The sequence below is a fragment of the Aethalodelphis obliquidens genome, unplaced genomic scaffold (genome assembly GCF_003676395.1).
Source record: "Aethalodelphis obliquidens isolate GAN/ISIS:26980383/991018 unplaced genomic scaffold, ASM367639v1 scaffold4, whole genome shotgun sequence".
Taxonomy (NCBI): Eukaryota; Metazoa; Chordata; class Mammalia; order Artiodactyla; family Delphinidae; genus Aethalodelphis; species Aethalodelphis obliquidens.
In genome coordinates, this window is record NW_020837948.1 from 30,178,102 (window position 1) to 30,200,819 (window position 22,718).

Below are 22,718 nucleotides of genomic sequence, written 5' to 3' on the forward strand. Positions count from 1 at the left end.
TGTGTGTGTGTGTGTGTGTGTGTGTGTGTGTGTGTGTGTGTGTGTGTTGGGGAGAGGCACGCAGGTGTGCTTGCAGGAAGAAGCTCCCTGAGTCAGTCATGACTATATTTAAGGGCATTCTGGTGATCACCTTCACTAAAGAAGTAAGACAAGGTTGAACTACGATCCCTGGCTGCACGAATGCAATAGTAGATTTGATACTTCCCTGTACGCCTTCGAAAATTCATACTTGCAGCTCCGCACCACTGTGCTGGATGGTTGAGTGCAGACCCAGACTTTATGAAGCCAGCAAGGCTGAAAGGATTCCACTGCATGTTCTCAGCAATGTATACTAATTCACCTGTCTTTGGAATGTGTTTGTCTCTTTTGTTTGCTTGCACACTCTGCCTGCCAGTTTCCTGTCATCAGGGATACAGGATGATCTCAGGGCACACATATGCCACATAACATGCTCCAAAATATTGCTCGTCTTCTCTCAGTTAACCACTGAAACCCTCATGTTGTGGAATCCTGTAGCCAGGAGGCAAGACTTGATTTGGCTTCTGAAGAGAAGTGTTTTCTTTTTCCGAGCCACATTCACTGTTACAAGTTTTAGAAGTTCTCTCATGTTTAGGTGTAATTTCCATTGGGATAGATTTTGCTTATGAATTCCTCTTTAGAATTCTGAAATTGCTCCGACTTACCTAAATAACAAACAAACAAACAGCCTGTTTTTCATTTTGCTTCCTGGGGGCCACAGAATCTCCCAACACTGAGGCCCTGTTTAATCAAAGGATGCTCTGTAGAATCCTGAGGCAGGACCAATGTTACAGTGAGAAGAGAAGAACCCTGGTCCCCTAAGGGGACTGATTTTCTCCTTTGAGGGCAAGAGGGTACTTACTGGTTGGTTGCCTAGAAAAAGGTTAATTCCAAAGATGGCCATGATTTGAGGATCAAAAGGCGCATTGGCCTCATGGCTTCTCTTATATGATAGACAAACGCTTTCGTCTCAAAGGTGTGCAAGGTTCATTCCCCCGTCTTGTGCCGTGTGGGCCTAGAGCATGGACAGCCCTCGCTGAGCACCCTGGTCAGACTGAGAAGGCGAGTCCCCTTCAAGCTCACAACTGAGTATCTACGTGTTACTTGGGTACCTCTTTTATCAGTACACTTCCAAACTTTACAAGGAAGAGGACTGGGTAATATGTTGGTGAAGATAAGACTGAGAAGAACCCAATAGCTGATGTAATTTCAGGTGTATAAATATAAGTGGTATTTCAAAATGAACTCTGGAATCCTCTGGGTTTATGGTTCTTTCACAATTAAGCCTGAAGTACTCCATTATTCCGACTAACAACAGGTTGGTGCTCTTAAGACAGTGATTTGGATTTTCTTTTCAGGGCCGTTAAGGGCATTTATGTCTACCTCCTAACTACAGATTTAATACATTTGCAAGGCTAAGAAACGGCAGAGAAAAGAGTCCACAAGTATAAATGACTGCATCATGTGGGGCTTTACATTTTCCCCTGCATCCATTACACTTCCCATTCTTGCTCCCTAACCTTTTCTAGTCTCCTAAGCTAATAGGTATTCCATGCAGGTTTGCTAAGGTCCAGGAGAGGAGAGCAAATTTGACACAGGGATGCAGCAGCTTCTACACGTGGGGACAGGCTAAAATGATACGAGCACTCCAGAGCAGAAGCCTCAATGCTGAGAAGACATATTTCTAAGTTCATATAGGGAGTGAATGTAATGAACAGAAACAGCCCATGTGAGCATACCTGAAGTAGAGACCAGCCTGAGCCTGCAAGGTGGTCGCTTTAGGACAAATTACAGGGAGTGTGACTCTGCCTAGTAAAGAAAAAGCATCCCTATTGTGACATGCTGTGTGATGTGAAAACAGAAATGAATTTAATAGAATAGAGTTATTAATCCATTAAGGTGTTCGAGGTGGGTCATTCAGGGATGTCTAGCGATTATCCTTTGAGGTCTACAGAATTGGAAACAACCACTAGAGTCTCACTTGTACCCATTCTCTCTGACTGACCATAGAGTGAATCCAGCCTGATAATCAATCGCTGAGCCTCCTACAGGAAGTTCTCCTGATGCTAAAATAAAATCTACCAAAGAATCCCACTGGTGGCCCCACGTGTAGTTCAGAGATCACTGAGTCTAAAAGCACGAGTTAAGCCAGGTGGAAGGAAGAAGACCGGCAACGCCAGAGCATAGCATGGCTCACAGGCAAGCCTCCAGTCTATCTTTGGGTACTAATTGCTGCAAAGTTCCTGTTTCGAAGTTAAGCCTGTTAATCATGCAGCTCGGGAAGGCTATCCGAGTCAGAGGCAGTCTCATAGAACACTTTATAGCTAAATAAAAGAAGCTTACCTCACTTAATCCACTTTATTTAGAGGAAAATTTGCATCCACACTGATAATTTATGTGCCCAGCTTCAGCCTGACAAAAATAAAAATAGTCAAGTTCAAGTAATTTAATCCTGGAGATACAGGGTTTGTAATAGAAATAGCACCACAATTGATTCCTAATTGTAGGCAAGCCAGTGGGCACCGGTTTAGTTAGGTTTAGTGAGCACTATGTGCAGTTTAGTTAAAATGCTGTTGTTTTGGCATTTAATTCTTCACATTTGAAAATTCATCTAGACGTCCAACAACCAGGCATTCAACACTAATCCTATGAAACCGCTAAAAAGAGGAAAAAGGGCAGCCCATCTGGTTAACCACTAATGTGCCAACATTAACTGCATCCTGCCACCCCTACCCCCGTTACTTGCTCCTCCAGGGCGTATTGGGTTTAAACGGTACATTCAGATACCAAGTTTGTGCATGGTGGGTTTGACTGCTAGCAAACCTGAGTAGCTCACGTGCCAGAGGTTACAGTGTGCACATTTTTCACCTCAGTTTTTAAGGAAAGTATTAAAATTGCCAAGAAAGTCCAATTTTCTCTGCCTCTCCTTTGTTTGCTGTAAATAATGAGTGATTATGCAGACATGAAAGTCAATGGTGGCACAAGGTTCATTACCCTACTCTGCAGAGGGTGGCGCGGTCTGTTAACAGCAGGCTGCTGCAAGAGAGTTATTAAGGATGTGAAATCTCATTGGAATGTGTGCTTTCTATTTGAACAGATGATACCGTACACGAGTCAGCCGAGCCATCCCGCGGCGAGAACGCGGCACAAACACCAAGGATACCCAGCCGCCTTTTGGCAATCCTACTGTTCCTCCTGGCGATGCTTTTGACATTATAGCACAGTCTCCTCCCATCACCTGTCACAGAAAACATCAGGGTCTTGGAACACCAGAGATCCACCCAACTGCTCATCCTAAGAAGGGATTTGTTATTGGTTTTTTGGCAGATGTCAGATTTTTATTTTCTTTCCTTCAGCCTGAATTCTAAGCAACAACTTGGGGCCGGGGGAGCTAACATAGTTGCTGCCTCCCTCACCTTACCCCACCCCTGCCCTTGCCTTCTCTCACCCCTTACAAATTAGATGGACTCCAGATGAAAATGCCCAGTGGTTCTAGTGACACCCGTGGTCGTCTGCTCCTGTGCATTCTCCTCCAAGAGCTCACCTCCTGTAGCGTACTGTCAGCAGTATGTGGACGAGGAAGGATAGTGGCAGATGCAGCCGGTGATGGCGAGGCCCAGGAGGGTTTTCCTCTCCCACGCAATACTTATGCCTTCTCGTTCAGGACTGTAAGATGATCGTGCAGGGCATCATGTCACCATGTCAAGTCCAGAGGGGAGGGATTAAGAATAGATATAATATTACACCATTTCCTCTAGGAGTATATAAATGAACAGGCTTCTGAAAGGTTGAGACACTGGTTTTCTGTTTTTTGTTTTTGTTTTTTTAAAAAGGTGACTGTCTTAAAGCATTCTTGACAGCAAAACTTGTGCTCCGTAAAAGAAGCCTTTTGTCTAGGAGGCGGGTCGAGTGCCGGAATGTTAGCACAGAGCAAGTGTGAAAACGCGCTGCGTTGGGTGGGGGATATATATGTGTGAGTGCCTCTAATTTTTTTTGGTGACTGGGCAGCGCACACCAGATTCTTTTTCCTTTGAATACAGATCACCATGGTGCTACAACTTTTTTTTTTTTTTTTTTTTTTTAAAGAAACTGAAAGAGGCATTTTTACAAATAAAGTGACCTTCCCCGAGGCTGACAAGCCAGGGTTGATGAGTGTATATGGAATAGCTTTGGATACTCCTCTGGGGTAACGATGTGTACCAAGGAAAGGGTGTCAGTGGCCAGAGGAGATGTAATTTGGCTTTGCTGGAGCGCCAGTGTGCTGTGGCCTTTCCCTGACTCCCACCCTCATACCCACACTTTGCTCCACACTCCACGACTACAGGGGCTCAGACACAAACCCCTGTCCCCGGAAGAGTCAATACTACTTGGGAGGGCTAAAGGGAAATTTGGAATAAAAATTCCAAAGTCTGGAACGAAAAAATTCAAGAGTTGATTTTATATTCTTTCCCTTTCTGACACAGCCTGAAGCGTAGGGGGAACATATGTTTATCTGTGGGAGATAAACAAGATGGAGTCCCAAAGACTTTAACAAACTATTTTTTTAAAAATCCACTAGAATAGAATATACATTATTTAGATATACTTTATGCTGAGAGTGAGTATATATGCTTGTCCTATTTAAACCTGTGAGAAAAAGTGGTATCCCTTGATACATTTAGAAATATGGGGGGGCTGCCTTGTTTCATTGTAGGGGTGGGCAAGAGGACAGTAAATCAGCACGGCCAACAGGGATGTTCCCAGTCCATTACCAGGAAATGCAAGCCTTGGGGGTTGCTACTGGTGAGGCTGTCACGAACTTTGAACTCCAAAGCCTAGACAGGGAAAAGTGTCAGACCGATGGAAGAGAAAAGAAATCAAGCAAGCCTTTTTTGCTGTTGCAGGACATGTCAACAGAAACCATGCCTTTCAAAACAAAACAAAAAATAAATGCAATGATCGTGTAAGATGTGAAAAACTGGAAGCGTTCCAGCACAATAAGGACTTTTTTAAAACTGGGTTTTTTTTTTTTAATGTACATGTTTAAAAAGAGGGGTCATATTATGGATAGACTTCATGAAGGGGAATTTGCTAAGAACTGTGAGTAGTTCTGAATTAGAGAGATATGTGAATGAAAGGCAGCTGTAAAGGCGCTGCACGCTGGAGAGTTGTACACATGTTGAAATGTAATCTGGGCTTACCCGATCCGTTTGGAGTGGATGTTAATGCTGGGTCTGTTCGCACTTGGAACCATGTGAGAGGTTGCCAGCCTCTCGGATTAAATCCCATTCCCCCAGACATCAGGAACTTCTCTGGAGTGGCAGAGTCTTATCACAGAAGGCAGCCACCATTTCACTGAAACAAAAGTTCACAGCATTGGATTATTTTTTGCATTAACTATTTATATACTCAGAACTCTCAGTAATATCCAGTAATACTTCTTTTTTATTAATAGTTAGTTACAGGCTTGTTGGTCCAGTGGGATTTGGGTAGGGGGAAAAAGATGCCTTCTAAAATGGATCAATAGAACCAAAATAATATTGCATGTTCTATGACCACAAGGAAATCAAATGATCCTGTAATGATTCCAGTTAGTCATAACTACATTATCAGTGCTAATTTCATTTTAGAAATGGTGACTTCTGTGGTTTTCCTAGCATTTGTCTCTAACAAATGATAAAATAATTAATTACTCATGGCCCTCTCTGCCATCGTCTTTCATTTTTCACAGTGAAATTAGACCCCTTCACCACTGTGCCACTACAAATTAAATGTAAAAAAAAAAAAAAAAAAAAAAGCAAGACTATCCACACCAGTAGACAATGTGCTTCTCTACCTAAAAGTGACGTAATCGTAGGTAACGCTTGCCACGGAGTTTTCGAGAAGACGATTGGTATCGTGCAGTTTTCATCTTGTCCAAAAAGTGCTGGTGGCCTTTTGTGATGGTGTTAACAACCCTCAGGGGGCTTAGGAGGATGTCGATGCAACTTTGTAGCAGCTTTTAATTTCAAAAACAATTCAAAAGTATGAAGGGCAGCCTTTGCTGCCTCTCAGCCCCAGTCAGTCAAACCCCAGCGACCTTTGCCCCTGGTTGCCAAGGGCTTTGCAACGTCAAGCAGGGAAATAAGGATCTGTCTGTTTAGTGGATACCGTGTATCCTTTAATAGACCAGGTAATAGTTTGTGTTAGTTTAGACTATTGTTTTGTACTGTACTTTCTTGGGTGGCAGAGGAAAGAAAAGTAAAACGTTAAAAAAAACTGCATTCTTTAAATTCTGTATTATTAGCAACCTCTGTTGTATATAGTGTTTGATAATAAAGTATTAATTTGATTCTTACGCCTTTCGTAAGTGAGAACAATAGTCTTTCAGGATACAAAACATGCATTGAGGCTTTGAAACATCCAATGTAGACGTGGCTAAGAAGAGTCACAAATGGCCGAGACACTGCTCCATACAGGACTCACGTGTGGTCACCGCCCTCCCAATCTTAAGACTCCACCATCTTGGGACCTGGAACAACATGACTTTTTTGATCAACATTTTGTCCTCAATGTTTTCAAGGTCTGATGTTGGAGCCCTGTGGTGTTTCCCCACCCCACCCCCGCCCCCGGCATGTTGGTTTGAAAAGGTTTAGGGAATTTAGTAACGGTTCTGTACCTTGGTTTGGTCTTCCGTTTGTGGTGGTTTTCATTCTTCCCCAGGAAGAGTCTTGTCAGTATCATGTGCAGCCCAAGCATGGGAAAGGTTTCAAACCAGTTCATTTAGGAAGGTTAAATGGGGGTTCTTTCTCTCTGAGTCATTGTGAAAGGAAGAGTCACACAGTACCTGTGGACTTTCAGGGACTTTGTCTCTGGTGCCTTAGCAACGGCAGCAGCCATTTTTATTAGTTTCCCCAAAATTTAAAACAAGAAACAGTTTAAACCCCTTCCCTCCATTCACTGCTCTCAGAGCTGTGATCACTAGTTTTTCTTTTGGAAACCACCTCCACCAACAAACACTCCCGTTTGCCTACACTCCCCCCCCCTTTTATTTCTTATGTTTACTTTTTCTGTCTCTCGACTTCCTCCCACTTTTGGTTTTCCCTCAGAACCGTGAATGGGCAGGTCTGTCTCTGGTTTGGCATCACTGAGTTTTTCCCATGCATTTGCCCCAGAGCTGCTCGGATGTGAGACAAATCTCCCTACAATGGGCTTGCTCCCATTGTCTGTACAGTTTAATAGATGCTGGCATGTTGGAGGTTACCCATGAGTCCAAATCCGCTTTCCATGCTTACTCTTGACACCCCATTGAAGCCACTCATTGTGTGTGCGTCTGGGTGTGAAGTCCAGCTCCGTGTGGTCCTGTGCTTGTACTGCCCGCTTTGCAGTTCCTTTGCACTTACTCATCGAGTGCTGTTTTGAAATGCTGACATTATATAAACGTAAAAGAAAATGTAAAAAAAAAAAAAAACACACACACACAAACAAACCCATATGATCTGTATTTGTATATACACGTGTCCGTACAAGTATACCTAAATAAAAATTAAAGATTTTCATCATTTTAATTGGAGCCCTCCTTCTACTTCTTTGTTCCTTGAATGACGCCTTTATTTCAGGGGCTACTTGTACTCTGCTGATTTTTTCAAAATCTTTGTGGACAGAAAAGATAATACGACAAGCACAAGAGAAGGCCTGAGAAGGTCAAAGAATGTGCAGGGTTTGAAATGGTCAAGTATCTAGGCACATTCCAGTTATTCTGATGAGAAAATAGTGAGATTTCAGTCTTGTCTCAGTATTTGAGCCTTAAAATAGGCACTATGACAAGCCCTGCATCCTAAAACAAGTGTTAAATTCAAGAGCTAAACACATTATGTTCTTTTACTTTGCATGTATTTATCTATTTTTTTCACCTCATCAAGACAAAGATAAAAATAATCAATTTAAAGCAAATATACTTCCAAAAGAAAGAATGACAGTAATGACAATAATCACCTCAGTACAATCCCAAGCCACAATTCTCACTACCAAGGAAAATTAATTTACTGCTGTGTGACCTTGGGCAAGTCACACAACATCTTTAGGACTCACTTTCCTTATCAGTTAATAACAAGGTTGTATAAGTGCTTTGATTTTTTAAATATTGCCCTTGCTGGACACTGGGAAGCCCATTCTGCATCGGAGTGATGTGAGTTTTTTGTCTTTGATGATGACATTGCTATAAGCACAATTTGAGAATTTCATCTGTAGATGGAAAAAGCATCAAATGTCTGACAAAATAGACACCTAATGCATTTCAAGACTTGGCTTTAATTATACCATGTTAACATTAAACTCATTGAAAGCTTTTTATTATACTTAATTATTTGACAGGGCACTAAACACTAATTACAACTTACTGTAACCTTTTCTGCTAATGAAGAATGACAGCTTTATAGAATGAGGAACAACTCATTAAAAAAAGATGTACTGCACTACCTATGTGATATTTTCAAACCAGAACAGCATTACGTGGTCATTTTCATCATCACCATCATCATCAAAAGCATTTAAGTGATCATGACATTGTGCTCAGCGCTATGCAGAATAAAGTTAATGTTTACAACCTGTACTTGTAAAGTTTACAACATAAGGCAGACATTACGTGTAAACATAACATGGTAACGATCTATAGAGAAAATATAAAATTCAAGCATTTTTATTATACATAAATAAGAAAGGAGATAGATGAGGAAAAAAAGATCGGGATTTTAAGATTAGAAAGCTTAGAGTTAAAGGAAATTATCTTGTCAAAATGGGGTTAAGAGCTTCTTACAAAATAGAAATCTTGGTGGGTTAAAAAGCACTGTGGGCTTAAAAAGGACAGTAAAGTGCCTGGAGTCAATTTTCATAGTAGCTACAAAGGTGACTCTGGAGATGAGAAAACCTGAGTATCATTGAAGCAAATTATGAGGAGACTGGTCCAGAGAAATCACCTTAGTGCCCTAAGAAAGTAGGGGAAGCGATGAAAAGATGACAACTTCAGATTCTGCTTTAGAGAATAATCATACACCTGTTCTGGAAGCTGAGACTGTATCTACATTGAATTGTGAGCTGTCCAGGATCTCAGCCAAGATGAAGCCTACATTTTCTTAGATTAGAGCAAAGGGATAAAAGTGCAAAACATTGAGAAGTGGGGACTAAGATCATTTGAAAGTGGCTGTGAGTCCCTGATTAAAGAGGCCAGTTCCTGATAGATAGTGCTGCACACGTAACAGGAAAGCAGACTGGACTGGAGATAGGACATAAGCAGTGCTGCAAGAACCACACCTCGGTAGCAAAGTATTTGGAATTCTTGAGTCACCTAAGTTGTTATACAAAAAGAATCAAAGGAGAAATTGTGGTAAGACACATATATGGATTTGAATCTCTTATCCCAGTGATAATGATTAGCATCTTTCACCTCTTATTATAGGAATGTGTATAACCTAAGTGCCATAAAGGAAGTTCAAGATAATTCTGATGAGCTCCTCATTGACCATTCTAACAGTTTTTTAGGAACTATTGGCAAAACAGTTTCTTAGAGATTGTTTGCAAAGCTTAGTTCCATATTCTGCTGATAACATAAGCATACTTCAGGAAAGCTCTGGCAAAAATGCTGTGAAAAGCATGATGATTTTTGCACAGTCCCTCTGGAAAACAAGTGTTCTGAAAATGATTGCAAATAACTAATCAGGCCGATATTCTCCGTCAGTTTTTAGTTTGATACATTCCTCTATATTGGTCAAGTTGTTCGGTGGTTAAATACATATGTGCGCCTATTTTTAAAATGGAGTTGTAAGTGCTGATGGACCCTGTAAGCAGTAAATTTGCAATAATTCTGTGTCCTTTTTAAAATATGGATGATAAATGAATGTACAAGATTCTTTTAAAAAGGCAAGAAATTGCATTGCCCAAGGAATTGGTCAAGAGCATCACCGAGGGTTCATTTGCTTTGGGGAAGGGGTGATTAGCCAACCACTCTTAAAAAAAAAACAGCACCTAAGTAAAAAACAGTGAGCTTGTTGTACAGATGCTGCTTCCAGGCAAGTTCCCTCCCTCCTTTCCCCTTTCCAAACAGAAAGCAGCTTCTAAGCCCTTCCTATACATGATGTCTGGAGTGGCAGAAGAAAGAGGACCAAAGGCCTCAAGTACAGCACATCCCAACATAATGACCCTTTTGACAATTCCCGTCAGAGATCGTCATACTCTCTTCCCAAGAACTGCAGTACACTCTAAGATTAAAGCATGATTTCATTAGTTTTCATTAAAAAATCACCCCTGGTTCCATTCTAAGTGTCCCATGAGTTCTGCCATCTTGCTCCCAGCAATGGCACTACTTAGTGTCCACCCTGAAGGAAGATCAAATAAAAAGAACTTTCAGTTCCTCTTCTTGCTGTCTGCTTTTTGACTCAGTTTAAGTCCTAAATATGGGGGTTTCTGTAACATTAATAAAAGAAACATTTTTAGTAACAACCCCTATCACAACACCCTGGGACGAGGATGCCAGCATCGGAGCCACAGTGCGGACATGGGAGGACCTGACAATTTGGGGTAAAAGCACTACCCCTGATGCTGTCACTGAGAGTTAATTCAGAAGAATTCAATCTACTGGGTGGCTCTCTGAGTCAATAACGTGCTTTGAAATATCCTGGATTTTAGTCATGATTATTCAAGCAAGAACTTCATGTCACTTGGTAACACACGGATGCTTGTCGATCTTGACAAGAACACAAAGAGAGGGACCAAAAAAATCTCTAAGATTACAATGGTAAAGCAGAACAAAATATTTTTGCATGCTGTTTTGTTCACAAGTGCCAGGTGCTCCCTCAAACTGCATATATCATTTGAGATGCAAGTAGCCAAAGTCATTTTCTTTCCATCACAGCCATGAAACAAGTCAGTAAAATAAAAGAACATGTTTCTTCCTACACACATCTTAGAAAATGCATTTTATCAACACCCTATCCTCTCCTTTTGTGTTCAGAGCTTACTCTGTTGGGCCAAACAACAAAAACCCTGATTTGTGTAGCAGAGAGTGTGGAACACATAACTCCCCTGAAATCTGTGCTTTGCTTTACTAGATCTGGACACATTTTCTGCAGTAGACAGAACAAGAAGTTCTGTGTCTTTTTTTATTCTTTCCTAAAGACAGTGTGCCAGCCAGCAAGCTGACTCCATTTATTTCTCCTACAGGGAGTCAGCGTGTTCCTTCTCCTGGAAGATGTAGGTACTTAAAATAGTAATAGGCTTTGTGGTTTACTGAGAGTATTTCATCTCAAGATCTTACGGGCATAAAGAAGAAAACATAAACTAATGGCTCTTTCCAACAAGCTTGGGAAGAATTAAATGGAAAGGAGGACTGTCACCATTCTTCCCTGGAGATACAAGAAGAAAGCGACTTAAGTCAGGGAGCCCAGGGAAAGATCCAGAGTCAAGTTGACCCAAAATTTGGACAGAGGCCCCCAGCCTGTTCCTCTTCATTTCTAATAACTTGATTAAGAGCTCCAGCAAAAAGAAAACACATGACATGTTTATCCCGTCTTTGAGAAGTTTCGAACGCAAAGCAGTTGGAAGAGGGGCACTAGGCAACTTCCCCAAATCTTCTTGTCTGCGAGTCAACTGTTTTATTATACAAGTGGACTTTTTAAACAAAACTTTAATTCTGTAATTTCTCAAGACAGTCCCAGTTTCTGTGCATATTCAAACCTATCTAAAACTTAGGAAGAATTTAAGAGAAGAATAATTTGTATCATCTCCTCTTTCATTCGTTTTCCCCTGACCTACATTCACACACTCACACTTTTACATTTTTTTCTAGTTTTATGTTTTCACAGCACTTTTTTTCTTGACATCATCTACGCTAAGCAGTGTAAGGACACTGAGGGTCACTTGAGATACACTGAAACATCAATCTGATAACATCTAAAGCCATAGGGCAAAAACTTAGTGGTTAAAAGAAATCCTGCTAGGGGACGGCCAGCCAGGCCCTGTGGTGTTCACAGATCTGACCACAGCATGGATAATTTCCCAGAGCCCAGCTGTAGATGGAAAAGTTTCTACACTGGCAGGGAGAGTCACTTGACATTTTGAATCCCTGGTGTCTTTTCCTCAACTCAGCTGACTTTCCCACCCACAGAGTACCCCAAGTTCTGGAGCCAGACAGAGCCATCGTTACATCAGTGTTCAGGCCTACAACTTGCTGGATCAGTCTAGCTGGCTAAATATGAGGGTGTGGGCTATGAGCACCAGAGGATTGGGCTCTGTACCTCCAAAGGGTTGACTAGCCATGGCACGAGGATCCACAGAGGACTTCCTTGAACTCTCTCTCTAGGTTTAACTTAGTCTGGACCGGAAACCAGCGCAAATTACACACCCTCCATTTACTTCTACTTCAGAGTTGAGGTTACCATGAATTAGAGTGCCCTGCATTCTGTGTGGGTCCTGCCCATCCCTGGTCCCTGTCAATATTCAACAAAGCAAGTTAATCTCCCTGGTAAGTGACAGCTCTGCCCCTTGTAACTGGCATGGAATCAAGTTTTTAACTTGATTTGAGAAGTGAGAAGAATTCAGTACCAGCTAGAGGATTCATTAGCAAGCTGAATCAGTTTTAGCTGGAATCTGTATGGCTGTCCTCATCTCTTAGTTCGGCTTTTCTTTTTTTATTTTCCTCTTATCATCGATCCGGTCCACAAGACTTATCAACTACTCTGTTTACTGAGGACACCAGGCTCCTTTGCTAAGTTGTTCACAGCCGGCTCACACAGCCCACTGCTCTGGCCCAAATTTTGACAGTTCCATAGAGAGGAGGGAAGAGTGGGGGAGCGCTACGTTTCCACAGAAACTGACCAAAACTCCCCAAAATGCCATGGGGAAGCAAAAGCATCAGCAGAAATGGAGTCATCAGGAAGCTTAGTTATTGTGTGCAGTGGGTGGCCTTTCAGCAGCAGCCCCCCAAGTACCAGAAAATGTTTTCCATTCAAGCAATACGGGAAGAACCAAGAACCTACCTCAAAGGAACAGACATTCATGTTTCTGGTGGGTGATTTACAAAAGGGAAGATGGATTTTTCCACTCACTACAATATCTTCTCTGCTTCTAATCCCATTCTCTGCCCTGATCAAGTTTTATGGATGTATAGGCAGAAACAACTGAATGATGACTATGTAATTGGACATAAGGAAGAAGGCTTTGTCTAGCAAAATCCTGTAACGGGTACGGCACGTCTGTGCTGCCCACTGTGGTCACAGGATCTTGGGGCAGTTGTCATCGGGAGACCCTCCCACTGGGAAATCTACATGAGACACTGAAGCATAGTCATGCAGTGTGCCTGAAATCCCTCTGAGGGGGCTGACCCGTGCCCGCCCTAACCCCTACCCCCAACATCTGTGACATCTGTTCATGGCCTTGCAGAGCACACCGTTTAGCGGGAGTTCACATTGTGCGGAAGGATCTCAGGCTTCCCTCGAAAGAAACAGGCCTAGACCTCCTTGAAACCAGAATACAAATTTATATTCCTCAGAACAACTTGTTCCCATGGAAGTTAGTGGGGATTTATTCTAGTCTCCTGCGGAAAGTGACTCCAGGGAACTAGAGAAAACAGCTGGAATCACAGCAAGTTTTTCATCTTTTTTTTTTTTTTTTTTTTTTTTTTTTCGTAAACCGGCCCCTCACTGCTGTGGTCCCTCCCGTTGCAGAGCACAGGCTCCGGACGCGCAGGCTCAGCAGGCCCAGCCGCTCCGCGCCATGTGGGATCTTCCCGGACCAGGGCACGAACCCGCATCCCCCGCATCGGCAGGCGGACTCTCAACCACTGCGCCACCAGGGAAGCCCAAGTTTTTCATCTTAAAATGAGATTTAGCCTTGCTGTGGACTGCATGTTTGCATCCCTCCAAAATTCATATGTTGACACCCTAGTCCCCAGTGTGATGATATTTGGACATAGGTCCTCTGGGAGGTGATTAGGTTGTGAGGGTGGAGTCCTCATGATGAGATTAGTGTTCTTATAGGAAGAGACAGAAGACAGCTTGCTTCTACCTGCTCTCCACCATGTGAGGACCCAGCAAGACAGCCGGAACAAACCAGAAGAAGGCCCTCACCAGAACATGGCCATGCTGGCACCTTAATCTCGGACTTCTCAGCCTCTAGCTGTGAGAAATAAGTTTTTATTGTTTAAGTCACCCAGTCTATAGTACTTGTTGTAGCAGCCTAAGCTGACTAAGACTTCACGTCATAGAATACTAACTTGCTGACTCTACCACAATGGCTTGGTTTTGATAGATCAAGGGAAAAAATCTACTGGAAAAGACAGAGGGAAAGTAAGATACACCATGCCTTAGAATCCAGAATCCAGCAGGGATGCTGTTGGCAAATAAACGATATCAAATCACAGGCAGACAGCAAGTTGTTTCACTTCACCTAAAACAAGCTCCAAGAAAAAATATTAAGATTCTCTTATTCATTTAGCTATATTTTATGGTGCACCTACTATATGCCAGAACCTGTGCTAAGCACTGTGGGTATTTTTTAATAGGAGACTGACTGGCTTCATCCAGATAAAGCTCCCAGTCATTATGGGCTGTACATATCAGTTATAGGGCCTGTCACATCCACAGTCCCTTCCAAGGAAACCAAAGGAGGCAGTTCTCGGAAGCCATGTCATATACCATGTCTTCACATCCATGGTCACAGCTGACTGGATGGGCACTGGGCACCTGACTCAGAGGCAGCCAATCCAAAGGCTAGTCAGTGTCCTATGTGTGTCCTTGCAAAGGAAAAAAAACATCTCTGCCTTTACTTGCTGTTTAGTAATTACCCAGGAACATTAGTATGGCCCTTGTGAGAGATAATATAAATAGAATGAGTTGGGGGCGGGGGAGAAACAAAAAAGCAGCAGATGTACAGAAAACAGTTTGGTCACATTTCTTCTAGCAAAGCCCTAACTTTTACCTGCTCAGTTCCATAGGGCTGCTTCCTGAAACCCAGAACCACTTTCGAGTTCCAGTCACTGTAAAGCCTGGTCATTATCTGGCTTCTATTTTGAAGTGTTCATGAGATTCTGATTCCATTACTGGCATAGGCATCCTTAAAATAAGCCCTCATTATTTGAGCTAGCCTGAGTGAATCATAGTTCCTTGCAAGCAAAACAGTCTATTAAACAAATATGATAGGATAGAGGGGTACGAAGAAAGTGCAACAGAAGCACAGAGGGAGTAATTAACACTGCCAGAATTTTCAAAGCCTGATTTTGAATTTCAGTGTGATAGTACTGAAGAAATTTGCCGTATTTCAAAGGTCACCACATCTAAATTGACGCAATGAATTATATAAAATGACACACGTGATTTTCTTGAAGACTTGTACTTTTTTTTTCTTTTGGTGGGGTCAATGTAAAAAATGGTGAAAAGAGCCTCTTCTCCCTGCTGATACCCTGTATCAGTTGGTACAGAGAGGAGTTACAAGAGTTAAGTCTCCAGTTAGAGAGTATTTGAGATGGGCCAACAAACAACGAGACAACTGCCAAACACCACCGCAAATGAGCTCCATGAACAACAGTGGAAAAAAGGACCCACTCGAATTCCACAGGAGCAGACCAAGGAGAACCTTCTTTACCTGGTCCTCTGTTTGGGAACCAGGAGCCCTCTCCTATTAACATGTGACATTTCCTTAACACAGTGATGTACACGAGCAGCCAGGCTAATACTTGGGTTGGTGGTAACTTGTTTCTACTTAGCACAAGCTCCTCAGGGAAAGCAGAACCTGCTGAGCAGTCTCGATTGTACCCAGTATTTTCCAGCACCTGGTAGCCGTTATGCAGGGAATGAATCCCATTATCAAACATAAATGCTGTCAGAATGGCATGGAGGAATCCTCAACTTGTGCAGGCAAGGGCCATGAAACATATTGGTATAAATATTTTCTCTCTACAAGCTCATATCTTTTAAAAATTCCTTTTCAGTGGTGAGAATCCTTAAGCTGAAAAGGCAGGAAAGAAACGTTTCAAGGCATGAATTTGTGGTACGAAACAAAAAGATGTCTCCACTGGTTTAAATCTGTGTGCTCTGAACGGGAGGGGGTGGCCGTGGGGAACACTTTATTCCAATTCTACTTGGCTGCTGCCAAAGTTTGCTCGTTCTCTTTGACTCCTGTGAAAAGCTCTCAGTACTGATGGAGAGTGCACAGTTTAGATTAACTGGATTAGAAGAAGGGAGAGAGATGGATATAATTCTTTCTTAGACACTAAAAATGGGATGGCTGTCTACTATAATAAGACCAAGAAAGGAGCCATGCTTATCTCTACTCCAACCTGATGTCAGTAATCATGCAGAACATGAGAAGAGAGGTCCCTGTTAACCAAAGCAGGGGGTTTGTCTGGCCTTTGTAGGCTCCTGGATAAATCCATTAGCACTGCAGCCTCGTGAGCCCCTCTCTGGTAGTACAATGTTTACCCGTGTCTTCTGCTTGACACAAAAGCACCATCAAGACAAAGCCTCTTCACTGCAAGGCAACGCCACCCCTGCTTATCTCTGTTAATTATTATTTATAGTCTACATTTGTTTTCAGGTGAAAATCAAATAACAGAAAGTAGAAAAGCCACCCTGCATTTCCTGAGCTCTGGTCTCATTAGCCAGATTTCCTTAAAACTCTTGGTACTTCAGAGTTTTGCCAAGTGGCTAAATGAAATGCACACAATTGCAAAGTGTTATGAATATTTATGATGGTTTAATGATGGGATTTTTTTGCATCCATGAATAATAAAGATTCTAACAAGAACAGATAACAAGATGGGGACAAAACAGTGAAGTGGTTAATACAAGAACTGCTCTTGGAGGGATCCCACTGAGAACAGCAGGAGCTGCGGCCTCTCCTCCTCTCTCACCAGAACCAAGTGCAAAGCAGGGGCACAGAGGTTAGCCTATTTTCTCCACTCTTTTAACAGATATCTTCAGCTAAAATAGGCATTTTATCCCTACTTTGTGCCTAAGCTCATGGTGTCCTCTGGAGGTAAGGGAAGCTCAGAGTTACAGACCCTGTCGTCAAGTGACCTTACACTGCTAACAGTAGTATTTGTTTCAGGCTTCGGTCACCAGCAGAATTTGCTGCTTTGCCTCTTCTGAGCCACTTACTAGTTGAAAAGCACTTGGCTGAGGCTAAAGTTGCTAGGCCCTTGCTCTGGAAGCTGCTGACTCTCTCACAAACCTCAACTTGGGAAGGGCCTTCAGCAGAAGTTTCCAAAAGGTAAACATTACAGTTGTTATCCCCACCAGTATTCCATGTATTAAAGGCAAAGAATTCCCTATGTGAACCTGCCAGGCTCAAGGCCACTCTCTGTCTCAGTTCCTACTCTCTTGCAGCCTGCCTGGCAGTGACTCAAAGGACAGCCACTGACATAATGGGGGATTAGATCAAGGAGCTCTGGGCTAGCTGCCACCTTTGGCTTAGGTGATTTACTCATGTGAAGCAAACCGTCCCCAACCCCCAAGATCATTCATTCATTCAGTAAATATTTATTGAGCACCTATTACACGCCACAAAATGTACTAAGCGTGTGTGATACATCAAGGAAGAAGAAAAGCAATGGTCTTATGTCAAGAATCTTACAAACTGGTAGGTAGGAAAGAATATAAAACATAAGCAAACCAAGTAAATGGTGGATCCTTGATAAAGTGACTCAGGCAACAAGGAAATAGGACTTCCATGTTTATCTTGGGAATAGGCTCGCTTGATGTCATAAATTCCAGGAAAGTTGTATGAAAATCAAATGATGTTTTTAAGTCCTTAAGGAGCATGTGTCTTTAATACAATCACATGATGAATACCTTCCTTAAATAATGACCATGTCCTGCTTTATCTCCTTTGGGAGTCTGAATTTCCATATATTGAGTTTGGTATACACAGACATAAATGTCCACTCTACATAAACTGTACTTGGGACTGGAAAACAAATACCAAACAATAATATTGCCTAATATTTGGTTAACCCTTGTGTTGGGAAATGCACAATCACGCTCATAAATCTATTGATGCAAATTTATGGGAAAACAATTCTCATCTGGAAACTCATTTAAAGAGTAAGTTAGGTGCAGAGAAAGAATGTCTGATAGGCCCCTATGATTCCTTCACTCACTCTCCATCTCTATATTCCTCACCAGTATCTCACACAGTCCGACTTCGCTGCCTGCCTATTTTATTAAAGCCTGCTGTGTGGGAATTTCCTTTCTCAGCTTTACTAGCTACCAAGAAAACCCTGTCAGCGTGATTTTTCACACATTTTCTCTTCCTGCGTTCTTCATTTCAGTGAAATTTCATCTCCCTGACTCACTGTCAAGTGTTTCACATCTGAAATCACACTCACTCGTAATCTCAAATAAAGCGCAAAAAGAGGAAGTCACAAAAGGAGAAATTACAATTGTCTCTCTCCAATTCCTCAGACATTAAGCAAAAGCTACATGGGAATTGCCCACTCAAGACTGAGTACCAGCATCTACAGAGCAGAAGATTAGTCTTGGCACACAACATACCGCATTCCACAGCCCTTCTCATGGAGCACACACATCTGTCTAGGTATTAAAATCTGAGGAACTGATGATAGGTGTTTCATAGAGCAAAGAGTAATTGGGAACTGGATTCGTACAGGATAGACCCTGGATGGCCTCCCCAGGGAATTAGAAACAGAGCTAGAGGAGGGAAAGCTAAAAGGGAAGGAGGAAGAAGAAAGGATGGAGAAGAAGAAAGCCTAATAGAAAAGAGACTAAGTAGCCTTGGAAGAAAAGTCTCTGCCTTTGCCACCTGACTGGCAGGAAAAACTCAAAGATCTCTTAGAAGAAATAAGCAGGCTTCTTTTTTTTTTTTTTTTTAATCATACAAAACAAAAAGCTTAATCACTCCAAAGGCTGCAATCTATGTAGGTGCATTCCAATTCCAATGGACCTAATTCCATGGACTAGGAGCACTAACAATTTATTTTTGCACCATGTACAGTAATAGCTGACAGTACCAAAAAAAAAAAATGATTATAACATCACAATAACGTTAAGACAAAGAGCAGGACCTCAGGTCTGACTTTTGCTTCTGATGTGTATGGTGGTCACACTTGGTCAGGTGGAGATCCAGTGAAACACTTAGCTGGACATGAGTCCTACTATCAAGGACTTGATGTCTAAAACCATAGGAAAAACATCCATGACAGAGATTGGAGGAAAATGACCATTTAAAATAGTTTGCGTGGGGCTTCCCTGGTGGCGCAGTGGTTGAGAATCTGCCTGCCAATGCAGGGGACACGGGTTCGAGCCCTGGTCTGGGAGGATCCCACATGCTGCGGAGCAACTAGGCCCATGAGCCACAACTACTGAGCCTGCGCGTCTGGAGCCTGTGCTCCGCAGCAAGAGAGGCCGCGATAGTGAGAGGCCCGCGCACCGCGATGAAGAGTGGCCCCCGCTTGCCGCAACTAGAGAAAGCCCTTGCACAGAAATGAAGACCCAACATAGACATAAATAAATAAATAAATAAAATAGTTTTATAAATAAATAAAATAGTGTGGTTATCTGGGGTCAGAGGCCAGTGGAAGGAAGACTTTCTGCTTTCTTGCTCCATTTATTTCAGTTTACAAAGGATGAGCAAGAAAGGATGTGTGGGAGAGAGAAAAAGAAAAGAATGGAAAACCTAAGGCAATAGTGATCTGTAGAAAAATATCAGCACTAGTCTGTGTCAACTCTTTCCATTCAATGGGTATTTCATCAACTAAGGTAATTAATTCTTAATGATTGCTTTTCGTGGCATTGAAGTATTAAGGTCATGGGGAAAACAGACATGGACCAAAAACCTATGTGGAAAAAATTTACACAGTTTTAAAAGGAAAGTTAATCAATCAAATAAAACAGTACTAAGTAGTACCATAATGACTAATTTCAATCTAATTGTGGTTCCCTTGATCCCAAGCATGTACTTTGAGATCTCAAAAGATGGGCCAAGTCTAAAATAAAGGTACATGATGGAATCCACAGAAACCACATGAGACAGGTTCAGAGTGACAGACAGGTTTAGAGTGACAAACAGATGGTCCTAATCCCGTGAGAGACTTAGTTGTATCTAAACTTGCCGTCTTACTAAAAATGAGTGAGATGCTGATTTCTGTTAGCTTCTTGGTACAAATTAATAGATCACTAGTTCTGGAATCAGAGAAACATGAGTTTGAATCTTGTCTAGGCCACTTACTTACAGGAAAAAAATTTCCCCACCTTTTCACCCATAAAGGACTGGTAAGGAGACCTCCCTTAGATGCAGTTATTAAAAGAATTCTATAAGACATTATATGTCAAATAATAACCATGGTGACTGGCTCATGTTAAATGTTCAATAATAACTATCACCAACAAGAACATTTAAAACAGTATCTAGGAAATATTTGAACATAGTAACTAATTCCTCCTACTTTGCCTTTTTGTGCTTATCTTCTCCTGTTTTCTCTTCCTTTCTTTTTCCTTACCCTGAGATGCAAATGTGTAGCTTTCCCAAATTCTACCATCATCTCTATTGCTTGTCATACTCCTTAAGAACAGAGGAAATGATTAAAATGTTCTTGTCTGACAGAATTACGAAAGTTCTGCAGGTGGTACACCTGAGATGACAGCTTTATAAAAAGAAACCCATCAGAACATATCCTGCCAAATGAGAATCTCTTGCTTCTGAACAGTCCCTCTGGAATTCATACATGTACTCCCAATGTTGCTACCCTTGTTTAAAAAGTTTTCTCAACATTCCCATTTTGTAAATGTTTTAAAAATCTTTCAATGTCCTCAATGATGATAAATTTGTGTGCTTTGAAGTTGCATTTAATTTTGAGAAATAGCCAAAAGTTCTTGAAAGCAAAGCTAAGTACAGAAGGTGATCTATCTGTGTAGTACTGTTTTTAAGCAAAAATGAGATTTAACTTGTAAAGCATCGATGTAATTTTCTTGCATGGATTTTAAACATTTCTGAGGGAAAGTCCAAAGATATTTTGAATAAACTCAGTATTTCTGGAATCAGTACGAGTTTCTAAAGTTATTCCTTTGAAGGACAACTATTTTTGCTACTTAACTCTCTTTGTGTTTGTTTAAAATACACAGTCACAGTCATCACTTTATAGACCCAGAGATGGTGACATTCCTCACATCTGTAATATATCATGTAATTAAAAATGTGTGAAAAAATTTAGCAATTAGAAATTTTAACTGTGGAGTAGATCAGATTTCTTATTTTTCAGCTCAAGATGTGCATTTTATATGCTGTGTGAAAGTACTTGTGGCCTAATGGAAACATTCTGGTCTAGAAACTAGTTAATAATACTTGTAAGGCAAGTGAAGGTTGATAGCATTCAACATGGCAAACTTCGGTTCCTGGGCATCTTATTTACTAGTATTTTTTGGTAGTACAATAAAAATCTCCCATAATCATGGTCATCCCAAGGTGTACAGGATAGTATACTTCATGAACGATCAAAAAAAAAAAACAATGTGGACTTCCCTGGTGGCTCAGTGGTTAAAAATCTGCCTGCCAATGCAGGGGACATGGGTTCGATTCCTAGTCCAGGAAGATCCCACATGCCACGGAGCAACTAAGCCCGTGTGCCACAACTACTGAGCCTGCATGCCACAATTACTGAAACTTGCACGCCTAGAGCCTATGATCCACAACAAAAGAAGCCACCACAACGAGAAGCCCGTGCACCGCAACAAAGAGCATCTCCGGCTCGCTGTGACTAGAGAAAGCCCACGCACAGCAATGAAGGCCTAACGCAGCCAAAAAATAAATTTAAAAAATTAAAAAAAAATGACGAAGGTTCTGGTTCAAGATGGCAAACCAGACACATGGATACATTGAATCTGCAGTTACATACAGAACAATTTCCTCCAAGAAAAACTCCAAAACTAACTGAGTGACACCTATATACCAGGCAAATGGGGAAAATCCCACAACAAAGTAGGTAGGAGAGGCTGAGACACAATATTGCAATAAACCCCACTCCCAGCTAAGTGATCCCACAACAAGAGGGATTTCAAAACCCTGAGCTTCTCCCAGAGCAGCACAGGCTTTGAAGCCCACATCTGGCACACCAACTTTTAAAATCTGCACCTGAAAGACAAGCTCCCAAAACATTTAGCTTTGAAAGCCAGTGGGGCTTGTGTCCACGAGAACTGCAAGGCTATAGCAAACTGAACAGCAGTTCTTAAAGAGCTCACATGTAGGCTCACCCACGCCAGGACCTGACTGAAAAGCATCCAGACATTCTGTGAAAGATGCTTATTTGCTTATCTTAAAGTATAGCCCTGAGGGGCAGGCATCTAATTTAACACACATCCAGGGACCTACTGCTATATTCTCTGAGGACAGGGGCCACCTTTACACTCTCTCTTTACCTTATTCCAGCTCATCAGTATCTCTGAGAGAGGAGCTTGTACCTTCATCTAGCACCCCAATTTTTGCTTCTGCCACCCAGAGGACAACTCTAGATTGCCTGGCTCTGGTGACCAGGAGAGAGGCAACAGACTGTGGCATCCAGTCTTTCAGTGAAAGAGGTCTATCAGTTTTTCTTCAGAGCAGAGGCCTGAGGGGCAGATGTCTAATTAAACACACATCTAAGGGCTGACTGTAATCTTCTACAGAGACTTTGGAGGACGTGCACTATCTTCACGATATCCTTCTGCCACTCTCCCGAGCATCAGTAACTCCCAGAGGGGGGCCTG

At 41.9% G+C, this 22,718-nt stretch overlaps 1 protein-coding gene across 2 annotated transcripts in view; it reads left to right on the forward strand.

Annotated features, from left to right (window-relative positions):
- The window catches only part of EFNA5 (ephrin A5), a 278,020-nt gene extending 270,476 nt beyond the window's left edge, over positions 1 to 7,544 (forward strand). For both annotated transcript variants that reach the window (XM_027100379.1, XM_027100377.1), the window contains one exon: positions 3,116 to 7,544. In XM_027100379.1, coding sequence (XP_026956180.1) covers positions 3,116 to 3,237 — 122 coding nt within the window. In that variant the 3' untranslated portion in view covers positions 3,238 to 7,544. The remainder of the gene's footprint in view (positions 1 to 3,115) is intronic.
- The last annotated feature ends 15,174 nt before the right edge of the window (positions 7,545 to 22,718 follow it).